General features: G+C 31.4%; 1 protein-coding gene across 4 annotated transcripts; it reads left to right on the top strand.

The window, feature by feature from the left end:
- Nucleotides 1–337: 337 nt before the first annotated feature.
- On the top strand, nt 338–17384 carry LOC105232614 (AP-1 complex subunit sigma-2). 4 transcript variants are annotated; one of them, XM_049447730.1, is made up of 6 exons: nt 339–508; nt 571–749; nt 4645–4753; nt 7117–7254; nt 13034–13084; nt 17165–17384. In XM_049447730.1, exons 1-5 carry the CDS (start codon nt 506–508, stop codon nt 13076–13078), a joined length of 474 nt encoding a protein of 157 aa, XP_049303687.1. In that variant the 5' UTR covers nt 339–505; the 3' UTR covers nt 13079–13084; nt 17165–17384. The 4 variants fall into 4 exon arrangements, with proteins under 4 accessions (XP_049303686.1, XP_049303687.1, XP_011212663.1 ...); XM_049447729.1 differs by lacking the exon at nt 17165–17384 and having other exon boundaries at nt 338–508; nt 13034–15080; XM_011214361.4 differs by lacking the exons at nt 13034–13084; nt 17165–17384 and adding an exon at nt 10126–10373 and having other exon boundaries at nt 340–508.
- Nucleotides 17385–18285: the final 901 nt, after the last annotated feature.

Here is an 18285-nt window from a genome sequence, read left to right as displayed (position 1 = left end):
GGTTGGATGAAAATCAAAATTTTTTGATATTTTGACAAGTTGGTTCTGTTAGTTGGTTAGTGCGATTTCAAACGATTTTGCCATTTTATTTCGGATGTCGAAGAGAACGCGTCATATATAATAAGTAAAGCAAAAACTTCCGAACTCATGTTTAAGCAACGAAATGAATATTCAAAATGAAGTTGGCCTCAAAATTGTATTAAAAGTTGTGTCGTATGTAACGACAAGGGCAATTTCTAGCCCAACTCAATCAACCAACTTGTGGGTATGCCTTCCCAAGTCTAACAAGAAAGTATCGAGTATCATATTTATGGTATCGAGTGTTTAATGTGAATACATGTTTTGATTAAAATTAAACATCACAAGTTATAAGTTGGACACTTAATTTGGAGATTAGAACTTTTCAACAATATTTAGATAAATAGGTGATTCAGCTTAAATATATTTTATACTTATTATTCCAATATTAAAAGGAATAGGAACGGGTTTCTTAGTTTCTTCAAGAATGGTGAGTACAATTCATATGAATTTTACCAAATAATAATCTGTTGGTTTCACTTTGCATTGCAGATGCTTTTTATGTTATTGTTCAGTCGACAAGGCAAATTGCGTTTGCAGAAATGGTATATGGCTTATCCAGATAAAGTAAAGAAGAAAATAACTAGAGAATTGGTAACCACAATCCTTGCTCGCAAACCCAAGATGTGCTCTTTTCTAGAGTGGAAAGATTGCAAAATCGTTTATAAGAGGTAATAATAATAAAATAAGGTGGTATTTTACATAATAAGGCTGGAATTTAGAATAGCATCCCCCGATTTCGGGATTAGAATGGGTATTCGCGGATAGAGGAGGTCCTTTAGATCAAGAAATATACAGTGGCGGACAAAAGTCTACATACACCCCCTATTTCCATTGATATGGGAGTGCAAAAACTTTTTAGAAAAATGTATTTATACAGTTTTATTCTAATATTTATTATAATAACAATTAACTAAAAAAATCCGTTATTTAACATAAAACAACAAATTTATGGATGAAAAACTCAAAAATTGCTTTGACAAAAGTCTACATACAGTTCAAATCTCCTACTTTGTACATTGTAATAATAACAGTAAAGTAACGTTAGCCTTTTTATTTTATTTCAATATGTTTATTGTTTGTTATTTATTGAATTTAGTTGTGGTTTAAACACTTCAATAGCTATAATGGCTGGGATTTAGAATAGCATCCCCGGATTTCGGGAATAAAATGGGTATCAATGAAAAGGTGACGTTCTCCAGATCACGAAAATATATATATATAGTTGCCGCTGACTTATAGTTTCCGAGATATTCGCATTTAAAGTTGAAAAATTGACAACTTTTACATTGATAATTTGTGTATTGTGAGTAGCTTTTTCTCTTATATTATGCACTTTTCACTTACTAACACTTCACTATAACGTTTCTGCATATTCATTTTTTTAATATTTGTTGTAAATAAAGCTTTATTTTAATTATTTTATTTTAGTTACAATTCTCTGCATTTGCACAATGAGAAAAGTGCTGCCATGGTTATTTTTTTTGAAGCGCCGCGCTGAAGTGTTAGTAAGTGAAAAGTGCATAATATAAGAGAAAAAGTTACTCACAATACACAAATTATCAATGTAAAAGTTGTCAATTTTTCAACTTTAAATGCGAATATCTCGAAAACTATAAGTCAGCGGCAACTATATATATATATTTTCGTGATCTGGAGAACGTCACCTTTCCAGTGATACCTATTTTATGCCCGAAATCCGGGGATGCTATTCTAAATTTTACCCGCTATAATGGCTACGCAAAATGAAATATCAATTGATGTAAGAAATTTGGTGATAAAAGAAAGAAAAGAAAAAAAATCATATGGTGAAATTTCTAAAGTTTTGAAGTTGAGTCGAGCAACAGTACAGACAATTCTAAAAAACTTTAAAAATAATGGTTCCAACGAAAATAAACCGCGCAGTGGACGCCCAAAAAAACAATCTCGTAGAGACGTCGGCCTGATTCTCAACGAAGTAGACCAAAATCCAAAAGTAAATGCTCCAAATATAGCCGAACGCATAGTAAGTACGTCACAAATGAGTATCCAACCAAGAACAATAAAAAAAAACTCTAAACGATAACGGATTCCACAGTAGAACACCACGGAAGAAACCTTTTATTTATGAAAAAACCGGAAACTTCGTTTAAAGTTCGCCAAAAAACACAAAGAAAAGGAAATGGATTTTTGGAAAAAAGTTTCATTTACAGATGATTCTAAATTCACCCTTTTTGATAGTGATGAAAGGGCTAAAATTTGAAGGAAAACTAACGCCACGCTTGAACCGAAAAACGTAGTATCAATTGTGAAGCTCGGTGGCGGCAGCGTAATGGTTTGGGGAGCTGTTGCGGCCTCTGGAGTTAGAAATTCGGACTTTATTGAAGGTGAAATGGACGGTTATAAGTATAAGTCTCTGTTGCAACATAATTTGAAGCCTTTGGTGGATAATTTAGGGCTCGGTTCCAGTTAAATATTTCAACAAGATAACGATCCGATGTATGCGGCGCAAATTGTTAAGGACTGGTTGCTTTATTATACTCCAAGACAATTAAATACACCACCTCAAAGTCCAAATATGAATATTATTGAACATGTCTGCGAGATTTTGGAGCGTAGAATTAGAAAGCACCAAGTTTCTAGCTCTGCTATACTCTAAGAGCGCATATTGGGACCTTGGAACAGCATTACATCTGCAGCGTTGACAAATTTAGCAGAATCAATGCCACTGCATCTTCAAGCAGTTATAGATGCCAATGGGGACCCAACTAAATACTAAAACGTCTTAATAACTAGCATTTTACAAAGTTTTTCGCACTGAACTAAGATATTTTTGTACTGTATATATATACTGACGTGTGGTTTTGAGATATTTGCTTTGATTTATAATGAAAATAACACTTATATTTTTAACTTCTATGTCCATACCATACTTTGTAATCAAAAAAAGGAAAAATTATTTCGTCAATACAAAACTCGTCCTTGAGAATTTTTATTATCTTGATAAATCCCGGTGTTAGATCAACCAGTACTTTTTTGATTGAAGCGCCGTTGGAGGCTGTCAACGAAGAAAGTAGTTGTTCGCGAAAAAACTGAAGACGTCTCGGTATTAGTTCGACCAGGGAAGTATTTAATATAAAATAGATGGATTGATATGAAGTAGTAAAGTTTTGGAGGATATAAATCAAAGAAACACGCACTTTCAAGAGTTGAAAATTTGACCCCAAACCCTTAATTCAATAAAATCTAATTTTAATCAGTGTCAGTTTGTATGAAATATGCTATAGTCTTAGTTGATTTGGATAATAATCCATGCCGAATTTCGTAAAGATACCTTATCAAATCAAAAGTGTTCTTTCAAGGACTTGAGTTTGATCGATCAGTTTGTATGGCAGCTACTTATATCCTACCGTTGTCTGATATCGGTGCGGACATATTAGCAGTAACTTAATAAAATAGGAGTAGCAATGTTTTGCTAGCAGAAAGAGGAGTAGTAACATAATTGTCTTGGAAATAAAGCTACTTGAATCTCTTCAGCACATTTTTCGTTTCTCGCTCTCTTACGCATATGGGTAAGCGTTGCAATGAGTGTTAATGCATTTATGCTAATAGCGCTCTAAGTCTATTATTATACGCGGCAACAAAAGTTGCTAGTTCTCGGGCGATTCTCTTTTGCTGTCGCCCATTACCTTCACACGAGCAACTTGTGTTGCGCAACTCTGTTCGAGTTTTTTTCATTCTCTTTCATTTTACTTTAACCCATTGTCTACTCTTTACTTTAACCCATTGTCGTTTCTTTTTCCTTATAGGTATTTGGGCCACTCTATCACATATGTATATTAATCAGTTATGTCAATTAAGAAATACATTTTATTTATAATTCAAAATTAAAACAAAGATTATATGACAGACTTTCACATATATCACCCTTTTCACTATCGTCTGAATCAATTTGTATGGCTTTCTCCATACATTTCACAATATCTTTAATTAATTCGATTTTTTTGTCATACTCCATTTTCTAAAATATTTATATTATATTATGTATATCTGTATACATATTTGCAAATTACTTGCCAAAAGATGAAATTAAATTTTTTAAATATATTCAAAATATTAATTTCAAAAAAATATACTCAAATGCAACTATGTACTACGAAAGAAAGAACACGAATGCCGAAAAACGTCGCAGCGAACTGTTACGAATGAGAACACAAAGCGAGTTGCTGAACACTGGAAACTCGGCGCGATTCTCCTCTCCTCGTCGCCCCCTCGCCTATAAACCAAGAGTTGCCGAAACAAAAGTTGCTGCGTGTAATAAGCGAGTAAGAGATTCAGGTAGTTTTGTAAATTCGACCTTAAGAGATTTGTAAAAAACTGTAACAGAAATTTATTTGAGGCTTGCAGAGGATATTGGAAAAATAGCTTAGGTGCATTCATTAAAAGCTATTCATTATTTATAACTTAAATAATTAAGTAAATAATTAAATTCAGCAAACATTTTAATATTTCGTAACCGAAAAATCTTAAAAAAATATAAAAATATTACAGCTTATAATCTGGAATATTCTTTCTAATTTATTTTAGATATGCGAGTTTATATTTTTGTTGCGCTATTGAACAAAATGATAATGAATTGTTAACTCTCGAAATCATTCATCGTTATGTCGAACTATTGGATAAATATTTTGGAAGTGTAAGTATCTGAATTATGAAATCAATTATCTGTCTATATAGAGTAGGAAATTTAATCATCGCTACAAATATAATTCCAATTTATTTTATTTTATACCTTGAACGCGGTATTTTAAATTTTCCACGAAGTATGTATTAACACCCTGTATTAACACCCAAAGGGAATATGTACATACAGTGTTGGAAAAAATAATAGAAACGTACAGTTTTCGATATATTTTTATTGTTTGTAGAACTCTTTCAATTTAAATACATTACGATTTAATATATTTGTTAAAGTTAATCAAAATCTAGATTTATTTAGCAAGTGCTATAAGACACAAATAAATTGTGGCCATTTTCTATTTTTGGCCTGGAAAAAAAAATAGAAACATAATATAATTTCTTCATAAATTACAGTTTGACCCAAACTTCTTACAAAAATATTATTGTTTCAATATCTTGTTGAACCGCCGCCTTGCCTAATTACCTCTTCGCATCTTCGGTGCATCGAATGAACCAAATTTGAGCAAACGATCTTTGGAATTGAATTCCACGATTTTTGAATCTGGGCCCACAATTCGTCCTTATTGCTGGCTTTAAAAGGTCCGATTCTCTTCTTTAGGTCTGCCCAAAGGTGTTCAATGGGGTTTAGGTCTGGCGATTGCGACGGCCACTCCATAACTTGCACCCTTTCTTTCTTAAACCACTGCTTTACCAGTTTCGACGCATGTTTAGGATCATTATCCTGCATAAACTCCCACCTTAATGGCATTTTCTCTTTAGCATAGGGAAGCATTATTGTCTGCAATATGTTAACATAGTCAACTGCGCACATTTTGTTCTTTATCCAAAATATTGGACCAACGCCTTCCTCTGAGAAGCAACCCCACACCATAATGGAACCCCCGCTGTACTTAACCGTCTTTCTAGTGTATTTTGGATCAAATGCTGTGTTTGTAGGACGTCTTACGTATTGTTTACCATCTGATCCAAACATATTAATTTTTGTCTCATCAGACCACAACACATTTTTCCAATTTTGACGAAAAAGATGTTTTCTGGCAAAAGCAAGCCTGTTGTTTTTGTTTTTAAGGCTTAGCAAGGGTACTTTTCTAGGTGTTCTGGCAGGAAGTTTGGCATCTGACAACCTGTACCTAATGGTTCGGGTTGATACATTTAAACTCAATTCCACCTGCAGTTCTCTAGAGGACAGAAAAGGGTTAGCTTTGCAATGGCGGATTAAACGCCTGTCATCGCCAGCAGTCATTTTTCGTTTTCTACCTCGTGTTTCAGGCTTTTTTGCACTATGAAGGGCAGTGAACACCTTCTTCTTGGAGCATTTAACCATATCTGCTATTTTACTCATTGAGTTTCCTTTTTTTCTCAAGTTAATTATTACATTCTTCTCCTCTTCCGTGCAGTGTTTGGCTCGGCCCATTTTATTAGTTTTTATGGCAAAATAACCTATAGTATAAATTTAATTCATTTTACATTATTTTAAAACACAATTAGAAGCATCAAAAACAAATTTTTTACCTTTTAAAAAGCAAAAATAATAACAAACACGTTTTGTTTCTATTATTTTTTCCAAGCGCTACTATTCAGTTGTTCACTCTCTCGCATATAGAGGCAAAATAAGACAAACTAGCGGAAAAAAACGGGTTTGCAAAACAGTAACTGTTAACAGCTATTTGTGCAGGGTGGGCCATTTCAAGAAATATTTTTAACAAGTATTGATATAATTGATTTATTATATGTAAACAACCCGTTTCTATTATTTTTTCCAACACTGTACATATATATATATGTATATGCTGTGAATATGTACATATATATGTATGTATGTATAAATGATCAGCATCACAAGCCAAGTCGATTTAGCCATCCGTCTGTCTGTATGTACGCAAAGGTCATCAGTACAACAAGTTTTATCTGTGCAACTTCCGAAACATCGTGAAGACACCCTATGCATTCGCATAGAAGAGGTTTTATAGGCAGCTTCTACGATAGTCTGCTGATATGTCTGTTAGACAGTGACCTGTTAAGGAATTGACAGACTCAGCTGTATGTATAACATATTTGTCGATTAAATATCAAAGAGGTAAATTCCCACTAATTGCAGAGCCCCTGTTCTGGTTAATTCATCTGTTTCATAGTAACCAGTAATATCACTGTGATCTGCAACCCACTGCCGGGTATTATAGCTTCAGTGCTACGTTTTTCTTGTTTGTTTGCATATCGTTACCATTAATATTAATTAAAAAGACATTAGAGTGTAAAAATATAATTATAATATTATGACATTGTAATGTTGGGAGATGATTAGATTAGATACTCAGTATGAATTGAATGATTTTTTCTTACTAAGCATTCTATATTTAGGTTTGCGAATTGGATATAATTTTTAATTTTGAAAAAGCATACTTTATCTTGGATGAGTTGTTAATTGGTGGTGAAATACAGGAGACTTCCAAAAAAAATGTGCTTAAAGCAATTGCATCCCAGGATTTACTACAAGAGGTCAGTACACCAGAAGCATATGACTTGTAGAACTAAAGATATAAAAACATAATATTATTAATAAATGTAGAAGAGAGGGCATATTTTTTATAATAGCTATAGTTATATGTTTTGCATTATATTCTAGTTTTGAAGCATTCAAATTTATTATCTGAATATACATTTCCTACACACCAAACTCAACGTTATTCGTAACAATATTAATATTTATCATAACATTTCCTTTTGCTTTGTATTATTTTAGTTTTCACTTAATATATTTTTTTAAATGTACATCGCATATAAAGAAACATATTTCTGTTCATATTGTGTTCCGATATCATTATTCAATAGTTAAAGATTTGCTCGATTAGAAGCTTTCTAGCTGGCTCTTTGAAAATCGGCATCCTTTCAAGGGATTCTTTACGCCCTCCTTTCATTCTTCTAAATGCAAATTTTTTTGAAGACTCTTTGGTCTCTATAAAGCAACCCTTTAATAATGAGATACCATTTCAAAACTTTTCAAACTTTGACTCCAAAAAATATAATCGACTATCAAGGTAAATTCATACAAGTTGTAAGTAAGAAACAAATGTGCTATTAGTGTTTGGAGTGCATTATTTCTGCGATTCTTATTTTAATTTTACGAATATATTATATCTGTTTTTTGCTGCAGCTTTCATCTTTTATGAATTTACCTTATGACATATTAAAGTTTAATTTATTTCTTAAGGGGTTATATGGGTGTTCTCGAGCTAGGCTTGGTTCCTTTTTAAAAATAAAATATTTGATTCCAAATATACATATTTGGGGTACTCACAACGTGTCATAAAGCATCGTAAAATCATAATTTGATACCTGTGTTGTATTTTGCCAATGTTTTGTGAAATAGGCTGATTTTGGAAACGTCCTACTGCAAAGTATCGATATAGTATTTATGCATCGTCGAAATGCAACGACAAACAACATTCCAAAATGATGCGTTGTATAATTTGATATTGTATAATACTTTAACTACAAAGTTTACTTTCTGTTCGCTTGCTGCGATCTTATAAAAATAAAGAATTATAACAATTAATTCAAATAGCTTCATTATAAATAATTCCTTCAGTTTGGAGGATGGATTCATATGGAATTTGTTCATCATTTAAATATTTATAAAAAATAAATTATATTCCTGCCATTATAATTATGTTTTTTTTTGCCAAAATCTTTGAATTTAAAGCAAGATTTGATTTTGTTAAGAAAGCTTATCAAACCGACTACGCCATCGTTGCATATATGTATGTATATGTAAATGTCAAAAAGCATCAATTTTATTTGTGATGCGCGATTTTCTGTCACTGCGCATCGACTACCAGGTTTATGCAATTCAAAACATGATTTAATGTAACAAATATTCCGGCTGCATTACATAAAACACCGGAAAATATTGGTGCAGGAAGTCTTAAGGCCCTGGGTTTCATATACATTGACAGGGATCACGTCACCTCAGTAGCGCCCAGAAAACTCCTGGAACTATTCAGGCTGCTGGATCTTGGTGAATACATGTGATATAGGAGAGGGCACAATAAACCCTAAGTCGCGGTGCAATACCTCACTAATAATCTATCTATCTATCTATCTACATAAAATTAAACTTTGTTCGAATGCATTGTAATTGACGTTTTTGAAGTTCGTCATATTCAAAACCCGATTCCTTCGTCCATGACTTTGCAAATTATATCTCGAACACATGCCTAAATTTTCATTAAGATCGGTGCGTAATTCACAAGAAATCTGGACAACTGACTTTACAATAAAAGTACAGTTTCAAGAAACACGACAGTTTTAAATGATTATGTACATAATTGATCTCGGGAGCATACCTGTCCTCAAGGCTGCATCTCCAAAACTATAAATTTTTTGAAGCCGTGAAACTCATGTAAACCCTTAAATTATTTAAGATTAAATGAATAAATTTTGCACATTTCTATTCCACACTATTAAAATGTTAGAAGATAATTCGAATTTTATTGCATTAAACTATTTACGGATTTTATTAATATTGTTACATAAATGAGTTGATTACATATACATATGTTATTAGATAAATTGTTATATTACTTAAAGAAACTGTATTTATTTATGTATGTATTAACTTCATTGTTATTTCCGTTGTAATGTTCTGCATGCATGCATGCTTAAATATTAAAATTGTCTGCGTGAATTAAATGTTTCTTATAACAAAATATTTATAAATGCCCCCTAATTTCTAAAAGTAATGCAAACGAAGTTCTATTATTTGCTTAGCAAACATTTTTTAAGTATAATACAAACAATTACAATATACACTTGTTATTAAAAGAAAAGTGTAAATTTTCATCAGTGTCTATGTTTGTTTGGCATTAAAGCCTTCTACGACAAAATTTATAGCTATATTGTAATATTTATGGCGGAACGTTCAAAAATAAAAAGAATTTATTTGAGTGTATAAACGCGTGACAATTCGTTGTAATTTACTCAGCAGTTATTTATTTCATAAACAATTGGTTATGCTTTGTTCATTTTTTTTGTTGCAATATCTACCTTTCAGATTAAAAATATAACTCTTTCAGAATAAATCTTTCATTAACAGTAATATTCGTGTTAATAATAATTATGGTCGCAAAGTTTTTGTTTTGTGTTTTTTATATGCTTAATTTAATATCGATTGCACGCTGCATGTAATTATCGAAGCCTTCTCTATGCGTTGATAGTCTCCAGTATGCATTTTTCATTAACTCGTGTCAAATTTATGTACATAAATTAAACATATTTATTAACAATGTTTTAACCTCTTTTTATATTATTATAATTCATTACAATTTATGCTTACCCCGCAAAAATGACGAAATCGATCAACTACAACAGGATTTCAATGAGTATTTAAATTAAATATACTTATTCAATTTATTACTTATGCACACTAATTTATAATGTTACTATGTACATAACATACTAACCTTCGTAGGGTTTAATAAACTAAGTACCAAAGCTACTGGTTTGGTTAAAGTTGACTTGTTAATTTGTAAATCTTAAACTTTATAATTTACGTATGTACATACATAATTATATACAAAGGATCACACGAATAAATAAAAGTATAAACTATGAAATAAGGATCGATTAATACAATATCAATACCAAAGCGTCTATTCGACGACAGCCAGTTCTACATTGCCGGAATAGCGCCGGTTTTATGATGACATAGGCTTTTTTAGCGATCTAATATCTTTAGATCGGTAAGTAGAAATATAACAAAAACTCAACCCGGTTGCATTGTAAACCTTGATCCAACCAGAATTAAGTCCGAGGCAGATTCTGCATCTGAATTTCACTCACTTTGATTGATAAACGTAGCAACGAAACGAACTCAGCGAGGCATAAGACATTTACCAACTACTGGTCCATCACAGGTTACTTTCAATTATGCTAGACAATATTACATCGGTATCCGGTTTCGAAAACGAATATTGTTATGCGTACTTTTAGCTCGGCTGGTGTCATTTTCGAACTAGTGTAATAGTGTTGCTAACTAAGCACTATAAATAGTGCTGTCAGCCAACACTCAAATGAGACAACTACACCAGCAAGTATTGTAAGAGACAACACGATCATAATCTCTGAAGTATTACGTTCGTGGCAAGACATTTCAGACCTTTAATTTAGCTCTGTAACTCTTCGCGATACAGTAATAAATAGTGCCGACTAGTAGACGAAAAAACAAAAAATACGTATTTCTTTGAAAATTATTCTTGAATTTGCCTTGGCAGGGCAAAACTTACAACATTCAAAGGATACGCTATGAATTATCTCAAAAAGTCATCTTAGAGTAGTTCTCTCCATATCTGTTTATTTGCCATATTTGTCTTGACGACTGTACCAGAATCAACTACATATGTATGTTCAAAAGTTTACAACTACTCTTATTTTTCTAACTTTGTCTCAATTGCTTTATGAATACCGAATATAATAAATTTCTACTTATGATATTGACACACAAAACGTACATGCAACTAGTTACAATAACACTTTTTCCCATACCCTTCAAACCTACTCATCTAAATTCCAAGTCAATATATTGTTTTGAAAATTGTCTTATAAAATATTTTTCATTAGTAAATTAATATACTAAATATACTGTTTGTTTACTTATTTAGTTTTTACCCTGCCGCTACTAGTTGTTTATTAAAATTATCATTTTCTATTAACCCTATTCAGATGATAATTTATTTATTTGTACATCTTATTTATTTTCTTCATAATACTTACTTCATACTTATATGTATAAGTAAATGGTCAAGATTTATTCTTGCACCTATTTACATATGGGTATAATTACACTACTTACTGATAAGTACATACTTAGTATACGTATGGTATACATACGTATGGCATTAAAATTCATTACTTGCGGTATAAGATTCATCAATGAAGTTAATGTTTCTTTTCCAACATGTTTATTTTTAAAAGGTTGAGTAATTCATAACTTAACTAATAAAAAAATTCGAAGTAAACACATTAGAGGTTTGTTGAAAGTTTACGTCCAGTAATAGACTTTGTCCCATATAGGCAACCCTTCGTACAAATAGTTTGGGGAATCAAAACCTACAAAATAATTTATCTGAAAAAATTGGCTTCGTTCACTCCCAAAAGAATGTGTGTTGTACTGTGTGATCGTTTTTGTTGTTTATATTGTATACATGTGTTGTCAACTCCAAATCTAGAGAATACGTTTATAATTGAATAATGTGAATATCTGCAAGTGAGTAGCACCAACTGTATTTGTAAATTTTTTATTATTATGATATTATATATTAAATTAACTATTACACCTTTTTTAATTCATTGCAATTGTATTTATGAGTTATGTATGGCGCTAGACAAAAAATACTGACAGAATACTTTTACTTAAATAAAATATATGTGTAAATAATATATACTCATGTACTATATGACATCGACGATTTGATCGAAGCGACCTACATTAGTATACTGAGTTATTTAAATGTAATACATTAGGGGTATTCAGACCGAAGCCTGTTAATTTGGTAATTCGTTAGTTGATACTTCGTTAAAAGGCTTAACTGTGAACGTACTTTTTATTCTACCTCTGTAGTAAGGTAAATTTTATTCCGAAACAGCTGATTCAATTTTATTATAAAGTAAAAATGCCTCAACAAAGTGCAAAATCAAAAATTGTTAGTCATTTAATTGAAAATTATGTGGAGCAGATCAAATTTATTACTGGTAAGTACTTTAAGTTGATGGAGAAGAGGAGCAGGAGAACAGCTGATGTGAGATTACCGAGTAACGAAACAATTATCAAGCTTGCCAGATGGATAGTTTGTTACTCGGTAGAACGATAGTCTGTTAATTTTACAAAAACCAAAATACATGTAAAAAACTACCGAATAACGACTAACGAATTAACAAGGCTGGTCTGAATACCCCTATTGATATTCGTATAAAATACAGAAAACCTATTAATGTTAGATTTGCGTTAAAGACTTTGCAGTAGATCCCAAAATTTTATCACCAGTAGATTATGTATTGTCTGTAATTTACATATATCTTTAATTTTTATTATGAATTCAATATTTCCTGGACAAGCAGATATCATATTATTATATACTTATTTTTTGTAGTTATATTCATTAAACTAAAAATATTGGTTGCTTCATTTAATGCTATCTGTCATATTTGCTTATGTATAGATGAAGAGGTATTATACACTCTTACTTTGTGTTTTTTTTTTTTGTTTTTTTTTGTACTTTAGGACGAAGCTGTTGAGGGCACTTTAAGAGACATTGGACTACTGTAAAATGTTGTAAGAAATTTACCATATAAATATTAAAATACCGATCTTATTTTGAATTTACATTTAGTAGTTTAGAGATAAGGGTCATTTGGTAATTTTAATATTGTATGTACATATATACAAAAATAATAAAGCGAAGTAAGAATGGTTTTAACGAAATCAAACCGAATATTTGAAAAAAAAATTATTAATGATTTTTTTTGTAACAATGATTATGAAATATGTATGTACATGAACTGAACTTCTTTAACTCGAGACTTTGAGTACATCACATAAAGTTTTTGCATAATTTTGTACATAAAACAGGTATTTTGTAAAATTTAGGTGAACATATAATTTTTGCTTGTTTGTTTCAGTGAAAAGAGATTTTAATATGTTTAGTGTATTAATATTTGTATTTAAATTGGGGTTTAAATATTCCGTTCTTCAATATCATCTGTTACAAATCCGCCTGAGTAAAAATTCATTGTTCACCTCAATTCTAACTATCTCTAATAGCAATGTTTGAAGGGATAATTACGCGCGGTGAGTTCTATGTGTTCAGCTGTTTATAGAGAGTTCCAGTTATGAAGAAATTCGAGTTATGGAAGTTCCCATGTATCTTTGTTCATGATATGCAAATCTACATGTGCATTTGCTCATAAAACTGAGTAAAAATCTTAAATAATGTGGTATTATTATATAAAAGGTCAGAGTAATTAAATTTAACAATGAGAGCTTTTCATTGGGAAGCTTTCGTAGTCTCTTACAATTTTCTTCCAACAAAATGTGAAAAAGAAGACGTAAATGAGCAAAATGTCAAATTGCCACATCAGTTCTTCAGAAGTTTTTTCAAGTTTCACATTTATTTCCAATTCCACATAATTATATCTATAGTAAACTTATAACTTACGCTCACAAAAGTAAGCATTTGTTAACAATAACAAAAGTATGTGAAATCGTTATCCCATGCAAAACTGAAAAGCTGGAATGGGCGAAACTCTTTTTAAGATTTGATAATGTTTAATGGTAATAATGTTTATATTGAATTAATGTGAAAAAATATTGTTGTTTCTTTAAACTCAACATTCGACTGTTAAAAAACAGTTAAACTCAAAAAATTATGTTGGTATATATTGTTGTTTAATTATTTATGATGTATTTGTGGTAACTTAAAATCTATGAGATTGAATGTACGGAAGTTTCAAATTTGACTGTTTTATTGTTAAAAACTCTAACCGGAACGAATCCAAATTTATATACCATACGTCCAAGTATCGCTGCAGTATTCCCAAGAACGGTTTGAAAATAGAAGGAAAATAATCTATTGTAAGTTGCAGTGGTACATATTGTTCTATATTAATCAATATTACTTTAAACTCCCTTTTGGTAAATGTTGGGTCATAATCCATTGTGTTTTTGGAGAGAAATTTGAAAATAAATTATAATTTAAATTTTATACAATTATTTTTGACTACCTTTGAATAAATGTATGTAATTAGCGAAATTTAACAGGTATGATGCTGAAAATAAAAAAGCGTTCAGGAATTGTAGAATTTACTTTACTCATTGAATTTCATCCAAATATGGCAACACTTCATTTTTTTTGCTGTTATAAAGCATAGACATTCTAGTTTTCAAAGCCCTCTTCATTTGATTTGCATTAATTTCATTTGAAATGCTGTTCAAATCCATAAGCGAATGTAAAAAAATTTGAACTTAGAGGTAAAGTGGTTGAAGTGAGATCATTTTTGCTTTTCGCTGACATGTACGGTTTTTTAATCACTGGTTTTTCATACAAATTTGAACTTTCCAGAGTTGCATAACTTAGTGTCTAAAGACGACGACAATAACACGTTGTTGTTTTTGGCACAAAGGATCGCATTAGGGAGGGGCATATTTGGACGTAATTTTTTTGAAAAAGTGGGCGTGGCCCCGCCCCCTACTAAGTTTTTTTTGTACATATCTCGGAAACTACTATAGCTATGTCAACCAAACTCTATAGAGTCGTTTCCTTCAGGCATTTCCATATACAGTTCAAAAATGGAAGAAATCGGATAATAACCACGCCCACCTCCCATGCAAAGGTTATGTTGAAAATCACTAAAAGTGCGTTAACCGACTAAAAAAAACGTCAGAAACACTAAATTTTACGGAAGAAATGGCAGAAGGAAGCTGCACCCAGGCTTTTTTTAAAAATTGAAAATGAGCGTGGCGTCGCCCACTTATGGACCAAAAACCATATCTCATACTTGTTTAATCATATCTTAAAATTGAGTAGGTTTGATAAATCACCAATGATCGATGTCTATTTTTTTTTTACAAACCTAAGTAACGGGTGATCCAGTAGAGGTACTGTTTTCAATTGCCGTTTTTTGGACAGTTCACGCGTGAAACTTGTCAAGCTGTCATGAAAATATGATCAGTATTGTTTGGCATTTTATCATGGGAAGACTTACGCCTGAACAACGTTTACAAATCGTTCAATTATGTTACGAAAATTCCCGCACTTCGCTCAACTTATAGTCAACATAGTCAATCGGCCTACTGAGCATACTATTCGCAACACCATCACCCATCTTGATACCCAGCATTCATTATTGGATAATATTCGACCAAATAAACCACGCCATAGCTGAGAAAGTACACGAAGACCGCGAAGAGTCGATTCGGCGCTGCTCACAGCAACTCGGACTGACGTATGGAACGACTTGGCCCATTTTACGTCCTTTAAAATGCAGCTTGTGCAAGAACTGAAGGCGCTCGACCTTCCCAAACGACAACGCTTCGCTCTATGGGCTAATGAAAAATACCAAGATCCACATCGCATCAATCAATGGTTTTATAGAGAGATCACTTCGGTGACCAGATAATTTAAAAATAAATGTTGCCATAATTGGATGAAATTAAACGAAAAAAAAAAACAAAATGTTCCATACGTGAACACTTTTGGAACTCACTGTATGTATGTACCAGAGAGCTGCAACGAGTATGATTAAATTAGAACAAACACTCGTGCCAAAAACACAATCAAATCAATTCTGTTCATCATAGACAACAATGTTTATCAATTCAAAGCATGAGTATGTATCATTTCGGGTATTTTCTGCTAATGCGAACGTTCATAAACAAATCATGTCTAAGCTGATCGCTAGTGATTCAAAGTTGTTCTCTATCGCTGATTTGAGGACAAACGGTTCGTTTTGTGTACATGAACAAAAATGTATTACTCGTTGCAGTTCTCTGGAATGAACTAACCACCAAATTATTGAGCATAATATATGGACGTTGTCAGTTCATATAATATGTATTGGTTTTGTACGATTGGTTTTAATTATTTTGAAAACTGAGAAATGGTACGAAATTAAAAAAAAATGGTATTATGAATAAATTTAAATTATTTATTAAAATATTAACACTTTGCTTTCATTTAAATTATACGTAAAAGGGCATATGTATGTCCATATATACACTCCATCCTAACTGTAGTGTGTATTAATTTGTTTACCTGTAGTTTTTGTATTGGTTATTTGGTTTATAAGTTATTATTTTTTATTATTTCTATTTCACTGTAAATTTCTTCTGTACAATTTTGTAATTTGAATTTTTACTTAATAAATACATTAATATACTTTCTCTGCTACTGCTTCTTGTGGCCTCTATATCTAATTAATGGATCTAAAATTATTTGTTTGCCTAAATATATACTGAAAATGTTTGTTTTGTGTGTACATACGTATATTTCTGTTTTATATAGTAAACACTTACATAAGATCTAAAAATATATGTAGCACTATTCTCTCCTACTACTTAATTTTCGTACTACTTGTCTTTTAATGGTTGTCATGTGATCACACTGGAAGTTTTTATGTACAAACACTGTAAGTATATGTATTATTATTTATTTTATATAAATTTAGAGAAAACTGTTTTACAAAATACTATTGCCATACCCTATATTAATTTCAAATTTGCACCGAATTTTATAATAATATTTAAATACCTCTGTTTCTTCGGAACTTTAGTTATTTGTAAATGCCTTATAAACAGATTACGGTTTCAAACTAATTTCGTCGTCTTATGACTCAAATCATTTGCTATTCATTTTAGGACGAGACTCCACAGGGCTTTTTTGACGACCACGGCCTCGGATAAATAAATGGTTTATTGATACATTAACTCAGCTGAGATTTTGACTTTTTGCATTAAACCTAATAAAATATTATCATCATTCCTTAATATAAAAAAAAAAACAAACAAGCAACAGCAACTGGCTAAGATGACGATATTTTTTTGAAATAAATAAATGTAGTCAACTTTTTAAAAAACATTTGATTATTTATTTCACTAACTCATTTAGCCTTAAGAAATGTGCTCTTACATACAAATACAATTTCAATCACATAAATATTAATTTGTCAGGTATGAAATCCTTTTGTTTGTGTAACATGAGCGAATCAAGTGGTTAAAGGGGATAATGTCACAAACGCACCCTTCCACACCTATAAAAAAAGAGCCTCACTGGTCAGAACAGGCAATATATTTTTTTTCAAATAAAATGTTTATTATTATTATTTATTTTACTTACTTATTTAGGAATTATTCAGATAGAGTAAATTAAAGTAATTATGTAACATGAAAAAAGCAAGTGAACCAAAAAAGGTTATAGGTTCGGAAATTCTCCAGTTCACTCTCGAGGAACTGCAACTGGCCGTTGGCAAATTAAAAATTAACGAATTATCTGGTCCTGGCGGGATACCAGCCGAAATATACAAAATAATCTTAAATATTCACAACGCCTGCCTCGATGTTGGAACATTTTCTGAACTTTGGAAGAAGCAACCACTTGTCTTAATCAGCACTTGACGACAGTTATGATAATGCAGAAGACATTTTCCGCCCCTCACCCGCAAAAAAAAAAAAAAACAAGTAAGGAAGGGCTTAGTAGGGATGTAACCGAACATTTTGTATTCTCGTAACAAGGTTCAAATGCCTGTGTAATAAAAATTTAATCAAAGCTAAATTTAATATTGGGTAGTCGGAAAGTCTTCTCATAGTTCTAATTATATATTAACTTTTTTTTTATATTTATAATAATATAAAAAATAAAGAAATATGTATATATCATTTTGGTCGACCACTTTTTGCCATTTTTCCGCTAGAGACATTATTTCATCAAAGTAAATCGATCCGTAAACTTCACAAATTTCATTGGTGGCTTGCGTGGCATT

The sequence above is a fragment of the Bactrocera dorsalis genome, chromosome 2, assembly GCF_023373825.1.
Source record: "Bactrocera dorsalis isolate Fly_Bdor chromosome 2, ASM2337382v1, whole genome shotgun sequence".
NCBI lineage: Eukaryota > Metazoa > Arthropoda > Insecta > Diptera > Tephritidae > Bactrocera > Bactrocera dorsalis.
The sequence above is the reverse complement of the archived record's forward strand: the minus strand, read 5'-3'. Positions and strand labels throughout refer to the sequence as shown.